Source organism: Anabrus simplex, chromosome 2 (assembly GCF_040414725.1).
Source record: "Anabrus simplex isolate iqAnaSimp1 chromosome 2, ASM4041472v1, whole genome shotgun sequence".
NCBI lineage: Eukaryota > Metazoa > Arthropoda > Insecta > Orthoptera > Tettigoniidae > Anabrus > Anabrus simplex.
The window spans coordinates 339,957,939-339,981,930 of NC_090266.1; the positions used below are offsets into that span (position 1 = coordinate 339,957,939).

General features: G+C 40.2%; 1 protein-coding gene across 1 annotated transcript in view; it reads left to right on the forward strand.

Annotated features, from left to right (window-relative positions):
* LOC136862813 (GDP-fucose transporter 1) overlaps positions 1–23,992 on the forward strand; it is a 108,397-nt gene that overhangs the window by 19,264 nt on the left and 65,141 nt on the right. The window contains exon 2 of the mRNA XM_067139073.2: positions 8,101–8,305. Coding sequence (XP_066995174.2) covers positions 8,101–8,305 — 205 coding nt within the window. The remainder of the gene's footprint in view (positions 1–8,100; positions 8,306–23,992) is intronic.

Consider the following 23,992-nt stretch of genomic DNA (forward strand, 5'->3'; position numbering starts at 1 on the left):
CCATACTCTTCCAAATACACATCTCTCTGATTTTTTCCCTTGTTTTGAAGATGCCTAAATGCCTACATAATGGGGTCTCATGATAGTATTTGAAGATCATTGGCACAAGAATGGCTGGAACCACAGCTTTCATCTTCTGATCATGCCCCGAAGGGCAACAAAAAACCCCGTTCCTCAACACATAAGGGACAACACGTTCCCTAGAAGAAAGGGTTTCCATTATCGGAGCCAGCACTGGATCTTCTCGTTGATATTTCTCACTGTTACAAAGTAGCATTAATACTAGGAGGTATGGGCATAGAAGGAAAAGAACTATCTTCCTGTTCACTGGTGTCAACATCAGTAGAAAACATGCAGCTTAGTCCATCAGCAACTACATTTTCTAATCCCCTAATTTGTTGTACATCAAATTGGAATGCTGAGATTCTGATAGCCCAACGGGCGATACATCCAGTACGACGGGGCCTAGCTAATACCCAACTTAAGGCTTGGTTGTCCATCTCTAATTCGAATTTGACATGTTCCAGACAAAGGCGGAACTTCTTCAGGGCAAACAAGACTGCCAAACCCTCTAATTCATAGACAGAATACTTGGCTTCTTGAGCTGATAAAGTCCTAGACGCATAAGCAATGGGCCGCCTTCTGAGTTCCATTTCCTGAAGTAGGACAGCAGCCACAGCAGATGAAGAGGCATCAGTTTGGACAATGAATTTCTTAGAGAAATCGGGCATAGCTAATACAGGGGCATTATAAAGGGCTAATTTAAGATCTTCAAAAGTGGCTTGCTACTACGGCCCCCATTCAAATTTGACGCCTATGCTACACAACAGGTTCAGGGGCGCCGCCCTATTAGCGAGGTTAGGAATAAATTTTCTGAAGAAATTCACCATGCCTATGCATCTAGTGATTTCTTTGATGCCCTTAGGAGGTTTGAAATCATGAATAGCCTGTGTTCTGGAATGGTCAATAGAAACACCATCGGATGACACAATATGCCCTAAGAACGACATAGAAGGCCTAGCAAAAGCTACCTTAGATAATTTAACAGTTAACCTAGCCTTCCAAAGACGATTGAGGACCTCCTTCTGATGATCTAAGTGCTCTTCGAAGGTCTCTGAAAACACGACTATATCATCGAGGTAATGATTATTCGAATTTCATGTCAGAGAAGACCCTATCCGGCAGTCTAGTAAGGACAGCTGCACCCATGGGGAACCTGAAAGGCACGCAGTTGTATTCATACAGATTCCAATCCGTGGTGAAAGCCGTCAGGTGTTTGGATTCTTCTGCCAGAGGTATTTGATTATATGTCTGGTTAAGGTCTAATATGGTGAAGAGCTTAGCCTTGCAAAACCATGAAAAACAAGAATGAAGATCCAGAAGGGGCACAGATTGTAACACAATCTTACGGTTCAAAACCCTGTAATCAATCACATGCCTGAAACCCCCTTGAGGTTTTGGTACAAGGAAAATGGGCGATGAATACGCCGACTTGGAAGGACGAATGATACCATCCCTTAACATCTGCTCAATGATTTCCTTAAGAGCCTTCATTTTAGGTGGGAACAGCCTATAAGAAGGAAACCTAACTGGAATAAAATCAGTTAGTTCAATCTTGTATTCAGGAAGGTCAGTTACGCTAAGGGTATCTGAAAATACGTCAAGAAAAGACTGACACAACCTTCTAATACTTTCAGCCTGGTCCTCAGGTAGATGCCTAAGATCTAACGACATCTCACTCTGGGTAGGCAAAATAGATTAAAACGACACAGAACTACATTTCAACAAAGGAATATTAATGTTACTAGCAAACTTGAAGGTGCACGACTTGCTCTGAATGTCGAGCACAAGACCTGTATGGGACATCAAATCGGCCCCCAACATTACAGGCCAAGACAACTGTTTAGCTACAAATAACTTAACTTTCCAGGTAAATTTTGAAATGCGAACTTTAGCAAAAAGGAAGCCTAAAATTTCCAATGGTGACGAGTTTGCCGAAACACATTTAATAGAAGAGAAACGATAGTCTGGGAAATTGACAACAATTTTTTCATTTAGAATACCACTCTTCGGAAATAAGGGAACTCATGCTTCCTGAGTCTAATAGAGCCATTACGGGTTCCTTATTTACTTCAATTTTGAGAAATGGTACAAATCCTGGATCCTCGGAAGCAATTTTGAGGTGATAAATTAGATGAAGTTTCATCCTTGAAAGATTCGTTGCCTAATCTAACAGGGGCTGAGCCTCTGGAAGGTGAACATTGTGACTCAGCTGGTTACACTAGTCACTTCCTATAACTTGTATTCATGGAGGCAGCACCAAATGTTGAACAAGATGGTGTGCTGTTCCTTGAAGTGCAATTCTTAGCCAGATGGGAAGATGATCCGCACTTGAAACAACCTTGGGAAGGACCAGCTCTGTTCCTAGTTCCACTCGATTTGACCAAGGGACACTTATTCCTAAGGTGTTCAGTTGATCCACATGCATAACACTTGTGTGTGGGAAAGGTTCAGCTTGTGATGGCCGAGCACTGTTAGATGATGGAGGGGGCTCCTTGGCGACTCGTAAGGTGTCAGTGTACCTTACTTTTTCGGCTGACACTGCCATTGCCTCTAATTCTGAGAAGGTTTGGGGCTGAGAGGCGAAACATTGGTACGACCCATAGAGCGGAGAGATTCCTTCTACTGTAGTTTGGACAATTTCATCTTCTGTCGAAATGAAGGGTAAATACCCTTGCATAAAATTGTATATCTTGAATAAAGTCTGCCAGGTTCTCATCCAACCTCAGTACTCTAAAATAGTACTTCTGAATTAAAGATAACATAGCTCTAGCCGGAATAAAGTTATCCAGGAGGTGGGCGTGGAAGTCTTCTATCGAATATCTATCAGCTATTGCTTTTTACAATTTTGTCCGAGAGGACACCTACAGAATAGGGGTAAATTATTTGGAGTATTTGGGAGTGAGAGAGAGCAGACGCTAAAGCATGGACTTGAAATTCAACTAAAAATCTTAAAAATGAAATGACTTCTTTAGTTGAGTTAATTGAGAACTTGGATATACCTTTAAGCAACATGGCAAAGGGGTGGAGCAAGCTGAAGAAGCCGGGCGACATAATAGGTGACGACAGCATTGGAGGTTGAGAGGGTCCAAACACTGCATTAGTCATAAAGAACGGTGGAAGTTGTCTTGGATGAGCAGACGCTGTTTCTGATGGGGCAGATGTTTGTTGAGTAGCCATAGATTTTCTACTCCCCATAGCCTTAGTAGAGTTCCTCAGCTAAGTTTACTGTTTGAACAGGGTCAACTTTAGCACTAGCGGCCCCCGATAACAATTGACTAACTCTATTTGACGTATCAGAGAGGTGTTCCAATAGATTACTTGCTTGTTTAGCATGATCGTCCTTCAATTTTAGAGACAATAGGTCCCTAGCCCTATTATAGAAGTGAAACAGTCTAGCTTGAACTCTTTTAAGTTGATTAGCAGATGGATCGCTTACTTAAAAGAAACTAACTACAGAAGCTAGCTTGGTGGTATTATCCATGATAGTGGATAGAGCCTCATCAATTTCTTTCTCCCCAAATACCGGGATACAAATAGGAAATTCTAAAGATTCCTTAAGTTTGACAATATCTGCCACAACTGTGCCTCCAGATTAGACCTTCCTAATTAGAAGCTCATAAATCAATTCCTCCTTGTGCAAGTACCTGGGTGCAAGGACTTCACAAGGACCAGACATGTTGATAAAAAAATTTAACAATTTTGAAACTTTCCAGCAATCAAGAAAATTTTTTGAGTTCGATGTAGATTTCTATTAGTAGCCGTCAAAAGGGGCTTTGTCTAGACCCATTCAACCACGCTCTGCTACCACTTGTTATGGAGCTTTCATGGTGGACAGAGGTGAAAGAAAGTACGGCATCTACTACAATCAAAGATTAATTAAAAGCTTTAAAATTAAAGTTATATTTCTTTTCTGCTCTCTTTTCTTGTTTTCAAATGCAAAATATTAACAAGACAAGTCACTCAGTGACGGAACAAGATTTCAGGTACAAAATCAGAAACATCAACAAATTGCCAATTAACAATACGAGCTTAACGCTCCCAATTTTACAAACGTTACTTGAGCACTATTGCTATATCCACTCAAGAGTCAAGGAGACAGGTCTCCCACTTTCATTTACAGAGTTTTACTAACCCCTCTACAAATTAAAAAGAGCATCAATGCTCTATGGATTATCTAGGAGACTGCGTACCGAACCTTATACCATTACTGCCTTATCACGGCAACCTTCAACAACCAGAGCATATTTGCTCACTAAAATTTACACTTTCCAGGCCTCTCGAGACACAGCCTACATTTTACAATTCAAAAATAATTCACTGTCTTAAACTCTCAACATTTTAACAGGAGTATCAAATACTCATTCTACCGGGCCTTTGTGGGAAGGATAAAAAACACAGGTTAAAGTTACTGGCCCAAAAATCAAAATGATGTGGAGGCAGACACTTGAACTCCTTGAAACTTACACTTAGAAGTTTAAAACCCTAGTTGGGCTCACTGCTCAATGTTACAGAGGCTAATCCTATACTACTGAGGTGACTAGAAGGAGAAAATTTTAAGTTACAAAACTACAGGCAAAAAACGGTTACAAAGTCATAGTCAGCTCAAAAACAAGTTCATAGGGAACTTGAGAGGGTATCGCACTCTCTATTTCCGAATTTCGGCTAAGTTTCTAGGCTAGTTTTGAGATTTACATTTGAAGATGAAGTTTACATTACTGAAGATTGGAAATTTAAGGTGATATTCTTAAAGACAGGAAACCTTCCCCTCAAGCTAGCTTTCAGAGGCTATCACCTAGTTGTTAAATGGCTGCCATTACCTTACTGCGCTGGACTGCTCGATGAAGGGCGAGACGCCTCCGCCTCCACTATTAGCACACACTCGTTGACTGGACGATCAATAAGACAAGGTAGCTCAAAAAATTGCCAGCTTTTATACCCGAGAGGAAGGTTCTAGAGAGTTCTGGGCCAAGGCCTGACACACCCCCAATTTTTATTAGATAATTAAATATGCACAAGAAGATGATCATTGGTTGAAAATTAAATACACAAAATTTTCTATTGGCCAACATCTTAAGTTGGCGGGAAGAGATTGAAGTTTGTCAACTTTATCATACCAAAAACAAAAGATAATCAACTCAGTATAGTGAACCTTAAAATAACAAATTACTTTAGTATTTTAATAGTTCTTCTTCACACTAGAGGGCATAATTAGAGACATACATAGTAGAAATGTATTTTAAAAAACATGTTATAAAGGGTACATAGACTGAAGAAATTAGTATTTAATGTTTTTTTAAAGTGACTCTCAGAAATTTACCTTTTGTTTATAACTATTATTTAAGTTTAATTTTATAATTAATTATATGTAACTAGAAATCCTAATACTCTGTAGTTTGTACAATGTAGTACATATGAGATGGTTTGGCATAACAGCAGGCTTCATAGCCTGAGCCACGCCACAAGTCAATAAATAAATAAAAATAAATAAATAACATCCGTTTTTTTTGGTAGAGACATCTGTAGAGAAAAGTCCAAACATTTTGCACGAGTTGTTGCAAGTTTCTTATTGAAAGCGACTGTACTCAATACTCTCCTGCTGACTTGCTAGGCCTAACGCATAAGAGGATTTTTCTTTCAGGGTTTACTCCCTTAGGCTTTGAGGATGCCTTCCTCGTATTACAAGGCAGTAGGTTCCATCTGTACACCCCCAGAAGAATGGTTTGCCTCTTCCGCCATTTTCACCGCACCAAAGTCCATCCTCTCCACCATAGATGCTGTTGAGGTCTTCACCCTTAACCCTGGGCAAGGGCCCTCCATATTTATGACCCCTGGAGAGAGGGTGTCCCAGTATTCTAAAGCCCCCAGGAATTGGGCTACCTGTTGGTCGGCAGGTTGTATTGGTTATTTCAAACCAACCCTACATACTCTAGGGGCTCCCTATCCGCCACCTTGGGACGCGCTCTTTAGGGGTCAGGTTTCTCTGGTTACTTATAGGAAGTTAACCCCACCCACAAGGAGTGAGGTTATTTGCAGAATCAATAAGGCAACACAATTTTACCACCAGGTAAGACACCTGCTGTGGGATGAGCAAATACCTATGAAAACAAAAATGACATTGTACAAGTCCTGTTGTACACCACTTCATACATACAGTCTCGAAACCACAACACTGACCAGTAGAGATAATTCCAAACTCCAGGCAGCTGAAATGAAATTCCTATGCACTATGATCCAGAAAACCAGGAAATCCAAGATTAGGAATAAGAAAATTAGAGAAGTAGTAAGAATAGATGAGTCTCCCCTTAATAAGATTCAGATATCAAGACTGAAGCGGTTTGGTCACATGAAGGGAATGGCAGTTAACAGAACTGCAAGGAAGGAATGTGACAGAAAAGTAGAAGGAATACGATCCATGGGAAGGCCATGAAGGAAATGGATAGATTTAGTTAAGAACGATGTACTGCTGAGAGGTCATGATTGGACAAGTTGGTGGAGGAGGAATGATACAAGGACAGGATGAGATGGAGGAGGCTCATATACCACACCCGGGAAACTGGAGATGGTTTAGGATGATGATGATGATTGTTGCAAGTTTATATTGAAGATGGCATTCTTCAGGGTGCTTCCTCTGAATGAACGGGGCGGGTGTACCCTCGTATTACACTATTCATCATAGTCATGGATGAAATTCATAAGAACATTAAACAGAGATTGGGAAGACAGGCAACAAAAGCCATGTTGTTTGCAGATGATATAGTGACATGGGGTGAGGATGAAATGGAAGTGCAAAAACAAGTAGATGTATGTAATCAAGGGATAGAAGAATTTGGGATGAAAGCAAGCACAGAGAAAAGTAAAACAATAGTGATGACAAGGGAAAAGAAGGAAGGAAGGAAGGAAGGAAGGAAGGAAGGAAGGAAGGAAGGAAGGAAGAGGAAAGATAAAACTGAATGGGAAAATTCTGGAAGTGGGTAAAATTTCATGTACTTGGGAAGTGTGATTACAAAAGATGGAAAGATAACTGAGGAAATTGGGAAAAGAATACAACAAGCAAACAGCTTCTACAAGAGTGTAAGGGGTATTTTGTGGAACCCAGACGTCCCGAAGAAATGTAAGAAAGTATTATATTCAACCTATTTTGAACCCATACTAACTTATGTATCTGGATCGTGGACTAGAACAAAATGAGAGGAGAGTAGAATAAGGCAGCATAGATGAAATTCCTAAGAGGTATTGAGGGAAAGACCAGAAAGGACAGAATTAGAAATGACGAGATAAGGAAAAGGGCAGGAATCTTGAAACTTCAAGACAGGATAGAAACAACAAAGCTAAAGTGGTATGGGCATATGATGAGAATGGGAGAAGAGACAGTGCCAGAAAAAGTTTTTCAGAGAAGTTAACAGGAAAGAGACCACGAGGAAGATCCCGAAAGAGATGGACAGATTCAGTGTGGGAGTACATAGAGAAGAGGGGAGGAAAACCAGAAGATGTACTTAAAAAAGGAGAAGAGTGGTGGAGAGACAGGCAGTGATGGAGGTCTTTGATTCACAACCTGACCCGGGAAGCTGGAAACAGTAAATGAAGATGATGATGATTCTGCATACTGCAAAGAGAAATGAAGCTGAATGTTTTAATGGCATTTTGAAATGTTTGTTACATTTTTTTTTTTTTTTTGCTATTTTGCTTTACGTCACACCGACAGAGATAGGTCTTATTGCAACGATGAGATAGGAAATGCCTAGGAATGGGAAGGAAGCAGCCGTGGCCTTAATTAAGGTACAGCCCCAGCATTTGCCTGGTGTGAAAATGGGAAACCACAGAAAACCACCTTCAGGGCTGCCAACAGTGGGATTCGAACCCACTATCCCCCGGATGCAAGCTCACAGCTGCGCGCTCCTAACCGCATGGCCAACTCGCCCGGTTTACTTAAATTTAATTCATAACATGATAGATAGATGTTTTGTCCTTCTTCACTTCTTGATCAAATGTAATTTTGGAAATTCATATTAGTAATTAAGATTATGTTCTTCTTTCCAGGGTGGTGTCAATTTTGACTGTGTTTGTTAACAAGGAACTTCTAAGTAGTCAGACAGTGAACCTTGATGCTCCACTCTTTGTTACTTGGTACCAATGTGTCATTTCATCTGCAGTATGCTTCTCCCTCAGCATGCTAACCAGATGGTTTCCAACTATATTTTCTTTCCCTGAGGGAACTCCCTTCAGTAGAGAAGTTGTGCTGAAGGTGAGTGAAATGAATTGCTCTCTTGGTTTTTAGTATTATCTTTTTTGTCCTTGAATTCATGCTCTTATCATATAAAGTTAGGTTTGTACATGAAAGGTGGGTATTTGACACATTTTTCCTGTGAAATATCCTATTTGGTTTAATAGGATATGTTAGTAGCATTTTACCAATAGATACTAGGTTAATATGCTGATGCCAGAATCCTCCTAGCTTGAGTATTTGTAGATAGTTAAACAGACTTGTCAACATCTGCAGTTTGTCTGTAGTTTTTATCATTTATCAGTGTTAATTACAGAATTGAGAACAGGAGAGAAATTACTATGACTTTTTTTTAATATGCAACCTTTTAAAGAATGAATTGAAGTATATCAGACCAAATGGTTATATCATTTTCATATTTTTCAAATTTTAATATATAGGATATGGAGTGGGTTTAATTACTTTTTTAAAATAATGACACAGTTCAATGGGAATTTCCAAACCATTGTAGAATGTGTCCACTGACACATAAAGACAAGCATCCCATAATCATAATTAGTAGTGGTTGTGAAGTGATTGTTTTTTCTCCTACTATTATTAGCATAAAGCAGTGGCAGCTCCTGCCCTGACAAGTAGAAAAAGGGATGTCTTGAAGTCAACAATGTGGCCATAACCAAGGAAAACAAAATACATTTCTGAAGAAGCTAAATTATTTCAGCCTATATTATTATAATAATGATGATCAGCAGCAGCAGTAGCCTAACACCACCTAATATTGATCAGCAGCAGCAGTAGCCTAACACCACCTAATATTGATCAGCAGCAGCAGTAGCCTAACACCACCTAATATGACATATGCCAGTTATCGTATCCAAGAACACTACACTTCCATATCATCTCAGTTGATGTCACAAGACTGAATGAAAGTCATTCCAAGCCAATACACCTAGCAAAAAGTTTCTAACTTTGTCAGAATCAAACTCAAGACCACTCTAACTGTAAGCTGATACGCTCTTCTAGATTGCAGCCACGATTAGAACATACAAATACCCTTCTTCTAGTATGATCAAACATGCAAATACAGCATGCAAAACTCTCCTATTTTTTATGCACTAAATCAGTCCTCCTGTCTGTGAGAATAGCAAACCTATCTGTGATCCTTCCATCTAGAAAACAGTGTCTCTGGATTTATAATATCCTATCGCATACCACATACAATTATGTGCAGCAAGTTGTAATAACTCGTTGCAATTAGTCTCCCAACACAAAAAGTTCAATGGAACTGACCAGCAATTGAACTAAGAAAAACCCTTTATAGGTTACTGGTACATACAATATATGCACCACTAGCTTTTATGGCTCAGATATTGCCTGAAAGATGCATGATTACAGTCTTTATGGGAGGCATAGTGCTCTGATGTTGCTTTCTTCACTAATTATTGCAGTTCCCTTGAGAATGCACGTGCGACATTCATCTGTTAAAAATGTGGTAAATATGTGTACCAGTGAGCATTAGTTTGCGGAAAGTTGTGCTTACTTTTTACAAAAAACTTTGCTTTATTGTCCAGATAATCAATACAGTTTATTCTCAAACAGTACTACTTTGCACCGTACATAGTGGTCATCCTCAGCCACTAAAAAAAAAATAGTGTTAGGACATAGTGACATCATAAATGAAAGGGGAGGGGGGTGGTTAAACCTCCTGAGTTAAGGCTACAAACACATACAATACAGCAGTGTACAAATTAAAATTCACCTTTAGACATATGATAAATAGTCAAGTGGAAAGTTGTTGCATTGCTGACATTGGGGTTAAAAACTCATCTTACTCTGTTTATGTTCAACACATTCCAAAATAAGTTACGTTTTGTTTACTGTAGACATTTATAAGTTTATTAATTGCATAACTATCTAGTGATTTATTACCAAAGAATGCAGATTAAATGGAGATATTATTATGAGGTTGCTACTATAGAAAGGTAGTGTTTCTTGCCATATATTTGTTCGACTTTGTTGCATTTAGTGTTCATTTTATATGATATTACTCACTTGATATAAGTACATTGAATACTTCTGGTTTGAGTAGTAATGTACTTTCCTGCAGGAAGTTTGTCACTAACTTCTTATAATGTGAAGAATGTACACAGACAATGTAAATTGAGGTTGTGTTGTGTCCGAATCTCGCAGAGAAGTGGATGGACGTACAGTTTGTAAGGCAAACCCCCGCCCCATGGCCCAACAGCCCCAAAAGGGCCATGATTTACCAAGTGACCGCTGCTCAGCCTGAAAACCTGCAGAATACGAGGTGTCATGGTCAACATGTTGAATCCTCTCTGCCATTATTCTTGACTTTCTAGAACGAGGCTGCCATCTCACCGCCAGATAGCTCCTCAACTGAAATCACATAGGCTGAGTGGACCTTGAACCAGCCCTCAGATCCAGATATAATTCCCTGACCTGGCCAGGAATTGAACCCAGGGCCTCAGGGTAAGAGGCAGGTATGCTACCCCTACACTGCAGGGCTGGCTTTGTAAAGCATATCTGGTTCAGTTTATTGCATGAATGGCAACTTATCAGAAAATGAAATATTCTTATTACTGATGATATGGCAGAAAATTCAGATGTTTTAGGAGATTCCGATACAGAGGATCATGATACAGTGAACAATTCAACAACGTCAAATGGCACATCTTATTACGGGGAAGTAGTTAGGGAAGACCAGGAGGAGAAAGGTAATCAAGATGGAACTAATGACCAGGAAACTTTAAATGTTAGGAGTCACTTAGTGGAAGATGAACAGAATGGAGATTATGAAGAACAGGAGGTTGAACAATCTTCTTCCAGCGATAATGATGATGCTGCTGCTGCTGCTGCTGCTGATGATGATGATGATGATGATGATGATGATGATCTTGTGTGGGATAAGAATGGGCATATCCTTAAACACTTTTCAAGCAGTAACGTTCCACAGCCATTTCTCACCAAGCACAAATCAATCAATCAATCAATCAATCAATCAATCAATCAATCAATCAATCAATCAATCAATCAATCAATCAATCAATCAATCAATCAATCAATCAATCAATCAATCAATCATTCAATCAATCAATCAATCCTGATCTGCATTTAGGGCAGTTGCCCAGGTGGCAGATTCCCTATCTGTTGTTTTCCTAGCCTTTTCTTAAATTATTTCAATGACAATGGAAATTTATTGAACATCTCCCTTGGTAAGTTATTCCAATCCGTAACTCCCCTTCCTATAAATGAATATTTACCCCAATTTGTCCTCTTGTATTCAACTTTATCTTCATATTGTGATCTTTCCTCCTTTTAAAGACGCCACTCAAACTTATTCGTCTACTAATGTCATTCCACGCCATTTCTCCGCTGACAGTTCGGAACATACCACTCAAGTGATAAAAATCATTGTTATCTGTATTGAAGATACTGAATGTAGGATGCTAAAAGGTTTGTTTTGTCACCTATTCAATACATATAAATTATACAATTTAGGAATTTATTATTGATTCCACTTGAGACATGTTTCGCCCTTCATTGAGGGCATCATCAGTCAAATTATCTCCTCAAGGCAAAAATCAGGTACCTGGTTAGTAGTTGACATGCACAAATTAACACATATTATTAATACACATTACAAAAATTAAGTATGAGAAAATTTGTACAATGGTGATGGTTGAACATATAGGTTTATAGAATAAGAAGTCAGCACCAATGCGTAAAATTAAAATAGTAGAGTTCAGCAGTGGTGCTCTGGAGAACAGTTGACGCAATCATAGGAAAATATAGTTTTAAAAATATATACATTATAACAATCGGGGGAGAAAGGGTGTATTGCTCGGCGTCAATGTTTGTAACCAAAAATTAATGTCAATGGTTGGTAACTATACAGTATTTACATTGTCCAATTGAACAGTTGAGAATAAGGTTTTAAAATATTTACATAATAACAATCAGGGGAGAAAGGGTGTAGTGCTCGGCATCAATGTTTGTAACCAAAAATTTAATGTCAATGGTTGGTAACTCTACAGTATTTACATTGTCCAATTGAACAGTTGAGAATTTTACAATTTATATACATATTTACACAAGAGCAGCTTGAAGAGCAAGGATATAAAAAAATCTAGTACCAAGTGCGTCTTGTTGTTTTCAAGGTTGGAAGAAGAATGTAACATTGACATTTCAGAAAAATGCAGAGTGGTTTATCTTAGTTAAAATTACCGGGGGTAGGGAAATATTCCATAGCCAAATGAGGTTTTATATGCATCAAGCTGAAAGTTGTCTGGTTGCAGCACCGAGATCGGTACGGAGACTGGTCAGTGTGGATGGAGACTCATGGGTATTCAGTGTGTTTGAATGGCAACAATGATGACAGTTATTTGTAGGTAATTGCTTATTAGGAATATGTTGCGGGTTGAAACTTTTGCTTATTCTTTTAGTTGACTTCTGTAGCTTCGAATGTTACGTGAAGACATCGGTGTGAGATGCCGGTGAGACTAAATTGATGTTATTCCGTGGAAAAAAGTATGACGGACCTCAGGATGAAGTTATAGTTTTTTGTAGCTGGTCTGGTGAAATAGAATAGAGTTGCTTGTGTTGTGAACTGCAGTGGAGAGATTAGAATGTATACGGTAACTGCAGAGTCAGAGTGTTGTAGCTGGGATGAGGCATCTTCTCATTCTGACAGCGAAGAGGAGCCGTAGTGGCACGCCATATTCGTGCCGATGTGCGCTGGGTTCTGGCGTGTTGTTGAAAGTTTTATTGTATGAAGTGGAAGTTATCTGACGTGTCACTGAGAGGTAATTGTTGATGAGTATTGGTGCACTATTTTTGCACTTAATTTTTGTAATGTGTATTAATAATGTGTGTTAATTTGTGCATGTCAACTACTAACCAGTTACCTGATTTTTGCTTTGAGGAGATAATTTGACTGATGATGTCCTCAATGAAGGGCGAAACATGTCTCAAGTGGAATCAATAATAAATTCCTAAATTGTATAATTTATATGTATTGAATAGGTGACAAAACAAACCTTTTAGCATCCTACACATACCACTCAGTCGAGCAGCTCATCTCCTTTCTCCCAGTTCATCCCAGCCCAAACTTTGCAACATTTTTGTAATGCTACTCTTTTGTCAGAAATCACCCAGAACAAATCGAGCTGCTTTTCTTTGGATTTTTTTTTTTTTCCAGTTCTTGAATCAAGTAATCCTGGTGAGGTTCCCATACACTGGAACCATACTCTAGTTGGGGTCTTACCAGAGACTTATAAGCCCTTTCCTTTACATCCTTACTACAACCGCTAAACACCCTCATAACCATGCGCAGAGATCTGTATCCTTTATTTACAATCCCATTTATGTGATTACCTCAATGAAGATCTTTCCTTATATTAACACCCAGATACTTACAACGATCCCCAAAAGGAACTCACACCCCATCAACACAGTAATTAAAACTCAGAGGACTTTTCCTATTTGTTAAACTTACAACCTGACTTTTAACCCAGTTTATCATCATACCATTGCCTACTGTCCATCTCACAACATTATCGAGGTCATTTTGCAGTTGCTCACAATCTTGTAGCTTATTTATTACTCCATAGAGAATAACATCATCGGCAAAAAAGCCTTACCTCTTATTCCACTCCTTTACTCAAATCATTTATACACTGACTGACAGAGCAAATGCAACACCAAGAAGGAGTGGTTCCAAAGGGATGAACGTTGGGGAAAAAACAGAGACGGCTCGGACGAATAATTGATGTTTATTTCAAACCGATATGCAGGTTACACAATGCGCACGGCATCGACTCAGTAGGATGTAGGACCACCGCGAGCGGCGATGCACGCAGAAACACGTCGAGGTACAGAGTCAATAAGAGTGCGGATGGTGTCCTGAGGGATGGTTCTCCATTCTCTGTCAACCATTTGCCACAGTTGGTCGTCCGTACAAGGCTGGGGCAGAGTTTGCAAACGGCGTCCAATGAGATCCCACACGTGTTCGATTGGTGAGAGATCTGGAGAGTACGCTGGCCACAGAAGCATCTGTACACCTCATAGAGCCTGTTGGGAGATGCGAGCAGTGTGTGGGCGGGCATTATCCTGCTGAAACAGAGCATTGGGCAGCCCCTGAAGGTACGGGAGTGCCACCGGCCGCAGCACATGCTGCACGTAGCGGTGGGCATTTAACGTGCCTTGAATACGCACTAGAGGTGACGTGGAATCATACGCAATAGCGCCCCAAACCATGATGCCGCGTTATCTAGCGGTAGGGCGCTCCACAGTTACTGCTGGATTTGACCTTTCTCCACGCCGACGCCACACTCGTCTGCGGTGACTATCACTGACAGAACAGAAGCGTGACTCATCGGAGAACACGACGTTCCGCCATTCCCTCATCCAAGTCGCTCTAGCCCGGCACCATGCCAGGCGTGCACGTCTATGCTGTGGAGTCAATGGTAGTCTTCTGAGCGGACGCCGGGAGTGCAGGCCTCCTTCAACCAATCGACGGGAAATTGTTCTGGTCGATATTGGAACAGCCAGGGTGTCTTGCACATGCTGAAGAATGGCGGTTGACATGGCATGCGGGGCTGCCACCGCTTGGCGGCGGATGCGCCGATCCTCGCGTGCTGACGTCACTCGGGCTGCGCCTGGACCCCTCGCACGTGCCACATGTCCCTGCGCCAACCATCTTCGCCACAGGTGCTGCACCGTGGACACATCCCTATGGGTATCGGCTGCGATTTGACGAAGCGACCAACCTGCCCTTCTCAGCCCGATCACCATACCCCTCGTAAAGTCGTCTGTCTGCTGGAAATGCCTCCGTTGACGGTGGCCTGGCATTCTTAGCTATACACGTGTCCTGTGGCACACGACAACACGTTCTACAATGACTGTCGGCTGAGAAATCACGGTACGAAGTGGGCCATTCGCCAACGCCGTGTCCCATTTATCGTTCGCTACGTGCGCAGCACAGCGGCGCATTTCACATCATGAGCATACCTCAGTGACGTCAGTCTACCCTGCAATTGGCATAATGTTCTGACCACTCCTTCTTGGTGTTGCATTTGCTCTGTCAGTCAGTGTATATATAAGAAAACATAAAGGTCCAATAATACTGCCTTGAGGAATTCCCCTCTTAATTATTACAGGGTCAGATAAAGCTTCGCCTACTCTAATTCTCTGAGATCTATTTTCTAGAAATATAGCAACCCATTCAGTCACTCTTTGCACTCTTTGTCTAGTCCAATTGCATTCATTTTTGCCAGTAGTCTCCCATAATCCACCCTATCAAATGCTTTAGACAGGTCAATCGCGATACAGCCCATTTGACCTCCTGAAACCAAAATATCTGCTATATCTTGCTGGAATCCTACAAGTTGAGCTTCAGTGGAATAACCTTTCCTAAAACCGAATTGACTTCTTTCGAACCAGTTATTAATTTCGCAAACATGTCTAATGTAATCAGAAAGAATGCCTTCCCAAGGCTTACATGCAATGCATGTCAAACTTATTTTTCTGTAGTTTTCAGCTTTTCCGTGGTTTTCACATTTTCACACCAGGCAAATGCTGGGGCTGTACCTTAATTAAGGCCACGGTCGCTTCCTTCCAACTCCTAGCCCTTTCCTGTCCCATCGTCGCCATAAGCCTATCTGTGTCGGTGCGACGTAAAGCAACTAGCAAAAAAATTTTCAGCTTTATGTCTATCACCCTTTCCTTTATATACAGGGGTTACTATAGCAACTCTCCATTAATTTGGTATAGCTCCTTCAACCAAGCAATAATCAAAATAAGTACTTCAAATATGGTACTATATCCCAACCCATTATCTGTAGTATATCCCCAGAAATCTTATCAATTCCAGCCGCTTTTCTAGTTTTCAACTTTTGTATCTTATTGTAAATATCATTGTTATCATATGTAAATTTTAATACTTCTTTAGCATTTGTCACCTCCTCTATCTGGACATTTTCCTTGTAAACGACAATCTTTACATACTGCTGATTGAAAACTTCTGCCTTTTGAAGATCCTCACATACACACTCTCCTTGTTCATTAATTATTCCTGGAATGTCCTTCTTGAAATCTGTTTCTGCCTTAAAATACCTATACATACCCTTCCATTTTTCACTAAAATTTGTCTGACTGCCAATTATGCTTATCATCATGTTATCCTTAGCTGCCTTCTTTGCTAGATTCAATTTCCTAGTAATTTCCTTCAGTTTCTCCTTACCTCCACAGCCATTTCTAACTCTATTTCTTTCCAATCTGCACCTCCTTCTTAGTCTCTTCTTGCAACACACTGTTCTACAATCATACTTATAGTGCTTCATCATTGTGAGATGAACAGAAGTTTGGGGATTTGTTACTTTTTAAAATATGCTGTCTTATAAGAAAGTGGTACAAATGTGTACTGTTGAACAGTATGTGTAAATTTTTCACTGAATTTTCTCTGGTACACATATATATATATACCACCCAATATCATCGAACTAGGCAACTTCAGGATCTCGTGTGAGATCATTTTACCTTCTACACCTCCCAAAGACAACAAATAGCATAACTGAAGTAATTTTTGACAGCCCCAGTGTACTGCCTATTAAAGGGATAAGAAAGGAAAGTTGTGGAAGGACTTGCCTAGAAGTAGTATAGAGGATTTTACCAGGCCCTCCAAGTAGGGAATGACTGAGTGGCTTTTGAATATTCTTTCTTCACTTCAGTTCTATGACATTTCAAGGACAACATGCTTTAGTGGATCTAATGAAATGGTTGCCATAGCAACCAACTGTTTAAAGTCATCATAAGGGAGTAAACCCCGTGGAGACCAGATTGTCCCTTCCAATCCACAATCCAGATGAGTCCAGGTATGCACTGAGAGAGAAAGAGGACAAGAAAACAAATAGCTCTGTTTCTTTCTGCCAAAAAAGCCAACTGTGACTTGGGTGATCATGTACAGAATGAATGGGGATGATCTTGCAAATCAAAGTTGAAATATATTCTGGAGTATATTATCAACAAATTCATTTTTACATTTACATCATCTGATGGCCTAGTAGGCATCAATTTTTGTAAATGAGACAAAGTCTCTCATAGTGCCTCCATGGTATGCACTGGCCATGTGTCTTGGTAGGTGTGCTGGTTACCAACTGATGAGCCCAAATTGGCACATTGAGGCAAAATACTGGCAACCAAGAATGAGTTAGCTGGAAAATTTATAATGTCTGCTTTCTCATTCGCAAATTTCCCCTCACAGGACTTCTTAACTGACCCAGTTTCTACTACTAGGATGTAAGATTTTTACCAGTCGGTTCCAGATACCTCACCACATAATAATCAAAATGAAGATTCAACGTGATGATCAGATGCTGCTCTTTGTATTCATCATATTTCCTCTGATTTATCCCACTTAATATGACAGACAGCTTTAGGTGGTCATTCAAGGACAGATGATCATCCTCTGTGACCTAGAGTTTTTAATCGGGTGGTGTTCAAGGAGTTTAAAGAAGGGGTTGTTGGTATATACAGTATGTCTGTAACAGTAGGAACCGTCAGGCAGGAATTTAGATTTGTGGATTGAGTATGATGGCAAGATAGTAGTTGATAGGGAACGGAGTCATCAGTGAATGTAGGACAGTGTGCTTGTTGGTGAGTGAGAGCAAGAGAAGGGGATTTCTGTGATATGTCATTGTAGTACACGCAGAATTTTATTAAGCATGCCAGCAAGACTGGTCGTCTCAATTAGGCTGACTCAGAAGCAGCTCACAATTGAACTTAAATTTCTTTGTCGATTTTCTGATGAGCTTCCGCTTGGGGGACATAAAAATATGCCGGAGATTGACTCTTGGTTCAAAGCAATATGCCCTCTTTCAGTACCCACCACTTATTTTCAGACATCCTGTCTACTCAACATGATCTAATAATCTGAAAGTCTACTTCAAGTAAATTCCATACTGTTTATGAAATCTACTTCTTTTAGATGTTACACCTATTGAAAGATTTCTTGTGAACCAAAGGCATCATCATCATCATCATCATCATCATCATCATCATTTTCCAGCTCCAGTTTTCTGGGTGTGATATACAAGTGCTCGCCATCTCTACTGTCTGCATACATCTTCTGTGCCAGGACGTCTTCCCATTTGAGACCTCTCTCCTTCACATCTGATTTCATACTGTCTGTCCATCATTTTCGTAGCCTTCCCCTTGTTCTCTTTCCTTGGACATTAATGTCGAAATATTGTCTGGCAGGTCTCTCGCTCTTCATTGTCATAATGTGCCCATACCACTGAAGTCTACGCTTCTTTATTATACTGGACTTCAGTGTCAGCTACCTTTGTGTTTACTTCATTCCTGATTTTGTCCTTTTAAGTAGCTTGCTTCATAGTTCCAATGAATCTCATTTCTGTTGCCTGAATTCTGCTGTAGTCATTGTTTAGTGGAATACATACCTGTAAACCATATGTGAGGATCGCTACGAAATAGGTGTGATACAGGGTTGTGTTTACTTTTTGTGGTATTTTGCAGTCCCAGAGTAGATTTCTGACTTGATTGTAAAAGTTTGATGCTTTCTGTGTCCTGCTGCACATTTCCTGCTTGACAAGATTGTCTTTGGAGATTGTGCTTCCAAGAGGCTTGAAGTGAGAAACTGATTCTAAATTTGCTCCTTCCAAAAAGAGTTTTGAGTTTGTTCCTTTCCTGTTGATGGTCATTTCTAGAGTCTTTGTTTTACTTATCTTCATCTCAAATTTATTGAATGTATTGTTTCCACTCAGTCAGTTTTTTTTCTGTACTTCAGCTTCTGTTTCTCCCCACAACAGCACATTATCAGCAAATACCAGGGCATTCGGTCGGCTGTCCATTTTCGTGATAGACTTTTTGATCTCGTCCGTTATTACTATTATTATGTACAAGAGTGGTGATAGGGCACTTCCTTGTTGGACATCTCTCTTTGTCTCAAACACTTTTGATTGTCCATTGCCTATCCGAACACAGCTGTAGCAATTCTGGTACAGCATCTTTACTTTCTCAGTTAGGTACTATGGCACCGTGAGGTCTTCCAGGCATTTCCAGATCTTGTTCCGAGGGACTCTGTTATAGGCCTTTTCATTGTTAAAAAATGTAATCACAATATTTTTCCATGTTCCTAGTACTTTTCTGTAAACATTCTTACGGCAAAAATGACATCCATAGTACTTCAATCTTTCTTGAATCCAAGCAAAGGTTCCACTATCTTCCTAAGTCTCATTTCGATGATCTTTTTCAACAGCTTCAGGATGTGTGACTACAACGTTATGCCCCTGTAGTTTCCACATTTCAGTCTGTTGCCCTTTTTAAACAGTGGGATGATCATTCCTTTTCTCCAATCTTCTGGGATTTTGTTTTCTTCCCCGTTCACTGAAAGCACTCTATATAGTCAATTTAAGCCTGGTATTCCAGGTGCCTTTATCATCAGTCATCAATGATCTGCATTTAGGATGGTCACCCAGTTGGCAGATTCCCTGAAAGTTGTTTACCTAGTCCTTTTTAAAATTATTTCTTCAAAGAATTTGGAAATATATCGAAAGTTTCCCTTAATAATTTATTCCAATCCCTTACTCCTCGTACTATAAGTGAATATTTGCCCCAATTCATCCCCTTGATTTCCAATTTCATCTCCATATTATGATCTTTCCTACTTTTAAAAGCTCCGCTCAAGTTATATGTCTACTAATATAATTCCACGCTATCTCTCCTCTGACAGCACGAAACATATCAAATATGATTGCAAATATAAAAATATGAACTTTCCACATAATCAATACATTTATTTCTTGCTAGCAAGATACCCATGCTTCACTATGGTATTATACTGAAATTTATAATTGAATGCTTACCATTTTATATACAATCCACCAAAATTTGCGATCTGATGGCACACTTCCTCCCATTTTTCAATCTTTCTTTCCAGCAATCGATTTCGTACTTCCCGGGCTAGCTCCAGGTATTCCGCCTGGTCAGTTGGGTCCCTAAATCTTTGCCATCTTTTCCCATAAGCATTTTTAATATGGATCAAATCCTTGAGGATTTGATGTCGTCTTGGGTGCCTTGGCGGTACTGAACCCCCCTACCGGGCGAGTTGGCCGTGCGCGTAGAGGCGCGCAGCTGTGAGCTTGCATCCGGGAGATAGTAGGTTCGAATCCCACTATCGGCAGCCCTGAAAATGGTTTTCCGTGGTTTCCCATTTTCACACCAGGCAAATGCTGGGGCTGTACCTTAATTAAGGCCACGGTCGTTTTCTTCCAACTCCTAGGTCTTTCCTATCCCATCGTCGCCGTAAGACCTATCTGTGTCGGTGCAACGTAAAGCCCCTAGCAACAAAAAAAAAAAAAAGGTACTGAACCCGCGGCCGGACTTCATTCATAGTCATTACCTGGCCAGGACCCGTTTCCAGCATGGTCCGCACATTTTGATGACTGTCCAGAGCATTGTTATTATTAGGGTGGATGATATTAGTTGAATTTAGGTTGTTGTTATTATTATTATTATTATTATTATTATTATTATTATTATTATTATTGATGTTCGGGACTCCAAAGCAAGATGCAAGACCGCTACTTGGCGGTAAATTACATCTGCTACCATTGTCTTTGCTGACAATGTGACCAGCACCATTGTCGCACGTAGGCAAATGCGCAGGATTTCTGGCGATACGAATTATATACTTCCGTGCATTATTGACCTTATTATAGAGGTGAACAATTGCACGGTAAATATCATTTCGAATTTTTATTTATATGCCAGGAGAATCTACTGTAATCTAACCTTAAGTTCTCCAAAGGAAAATGAACCCTGGAAGGATTAAAACTGATCAGTTTATGACCAGAATCAAGTACATTATGAACAGTAAAATCAATTGGTCTCAACTCCTTTTTCACCCCACAGCTGTTAACTTGATTCCCCCATCCCCCCCTTCAAAAAAATAAGAAGGTATGTTTCTTTATGTTTAGAGGAGATTCCAAATACCAGTGTTCACATGTATTACCTTCAGTTTTGAGATATAAGTATCCCCATAAAAAGAACTCACTCTTTTCACTTCCTCTCACATTCCCCCTTAAGTGAATTTTCCAGAAAAAATACTTGTTTCTTTATTAGTAAAGGATCTTCTAAATACCAGTTATCACGACTGTCTTCATAAAAGGAATTCAACTCCTTTTCACCCTCACCCCAAGATATTTTTCCCCCAAAAGTGCCTTTTTTTGTTTTTAAATGAGATCTAAATACCAGTTTTCACATCCATAACAACTTTAGTTTTCATTAAACATAAGTATCCTCATACAACTAATTCAATTAATTTTTCAGTTCTTTCACCCTTCCCCCCCCCCCCCCCTTTCATTAGATTTTCCTAAATCAAAGGAATACGTGTTTCTTTACTTTTGAAGCAGATTTCAAATACCAATTTTCACGTCTTCAACATCTTTCATTTTTGAGATAATAGTATCTTCATACAAATAATTCAACTAATTTTTCAATTCTCCTCCCCCCCCCCCCCTCCTTTAAGTGGATTTACGAAAACAAAAAAAATATGTATTTCTTTATTTTTAAAGGAGATTCCAAATACCAAATGCCACGTCTGTTAAGCCCGCTGTCACACAGGGCATCGAACGATCAAGAGCGACCAACTGGCATCGATTACTAACGACTAAATTAATTTACCTTGTCACACTGCTCATCGATCGAGAGGGATCGACTGCACGGAAACAGCTGATTAGAGGTGTGACGGTCCAGAGAAAATGTGTCACTGCTCCAACTGCTCCAGTGACACGACTGGAGCAGTGACACGTTGCCGGTCCAGTGACAAACCGGTCCAACCACAGATGGAGCTGAGGAGCATGGGATAGCATGCAGAGCGCGGTGACACGCTGCCGGTCCAGTGACAAACCGGTCCAGCAACAGATGGAGCTGAGGATCATGGCTCCGCGGTGACACGCTACCGGTCCAGTGACAACCGGTACAAGCACAAATGGAGCTGAGGAACACTGTTGCCAGCCCATAAATATTTTCTCCACCAATTTTTAGTTCAAAATCTGCTAAATTTCGAACTGAAGTAAAAGAGCATATATAATAAGAAGAAATTGCGCACAAATGTGCATTACATAAAAGAGCATATATCAACTGTGTTAATAGAGGGGATTAACTCAACACTCACCGCACTATATGCTCTGAAACAGATCTGCAGATCTGACGTCCTGTGGTTGCATATGAAGCCACATGGTACTACTCTCTTTCAAAATATATGCTGGCAGTTCAAAGTGCAAAGCACATCCGGAAATTCTCAAATCTGTTTCGAAAGTTACTTTCACTTTCATTACTGTTTTCATTGGTTTTGATAAGTACGGAAAAAAATAATGTCTAACACTTTCGCATTTATATTGCACTACCAATAGGTGCACCGTCCGTGTTTGGGATTACTAGGATGCTTAACCAACTAGTCTTTTAAAGTTTAATTCTTTAACCACTTTTTACGAAATATCTGACTGTACATTTAACCTTTTCTTTTGACATATTGACATACCAAACATAACCTGACGTCAAAAGAAACACGATATCAAACACGACACTACCCGTCTCCTCTCATCAAGAGCACAGTAACGATTGCAACCAATTCTGGCTAAGGTTGTGGGCCAGAGCTGCTCTCATTGTGTTATACGGGCCCGCCTGAAAAAATTACAACTCGGACCCTGTCAAATAAAATGTAAAATGTATGAATAAAACCAAACTCCATTGCGCAACAGCGCCGAAGGGTCATGACCTACCAAGCGAAAGCAAACCTATGAATAACTACTGCAAATTAAATCACCGAGCTTGATAGCTGCAGTTGCTTAAGTGCGGCCAGTATCCAGTATTCGGGAGATAGTGGGTTCGAACCCCACTGTCGGCAGCCCTGAAGATGGTCTTCCGTGGTTTCCCATTTTCACACCAGGCAAATTTAATTAATTAAGACCACGGCCGCTTCCTTCCCACTCCTAGCCCTTTCCTGTCCCATCGTCGCCGTAAGACCTATCTGTGTCGGTGCGACGTAAAGCAACTTGCAAATGAAATCACAACAGGAAGATGTAATGCAATACATTGTCAATTTATGTAAGCAAATGAATTATTCATTACTGTAAGATTTCGAACAAAATATTTAAAGGTTCTTTAAGTTGATGCCATCCTGGTGGGAACATCCAAATGTTGTCCATCGATAACATCACAGGGAAATTAAATTAAAATTACCAATCTCTATTCCCTGACAGGTTTACAGGACGCGTGTGCGTCTCCGATAACCCTTCCAAAAATATGAATTCATGCTCCGCACGTGTGAATGAGTCATGCACTCAAATGCTATTACTTAGGAAATGTATACATGGCATCACGCACCCACACGATTACGCGAAGCGCTGTGCTAGTATTTACTTGACTCACCTAATTTACCAAATGATAAATTAAAGTATACATGGCATCACGCACCCACACGATTACGCGAAGCGCTGTGCTAGTATTTACTTGACTCACATAATTTACCAAATGATAAATTAAAATCCACCAGAATGATATTATTATTATTATTATTATTATTATTGCTGGCCCCGTGATGTAGGGTTAGCGTGCCTGCCTCTTACCCGGAGGCCCCGGGTTCGATTCCCGGCCAGGTCAGGATTTTTACCT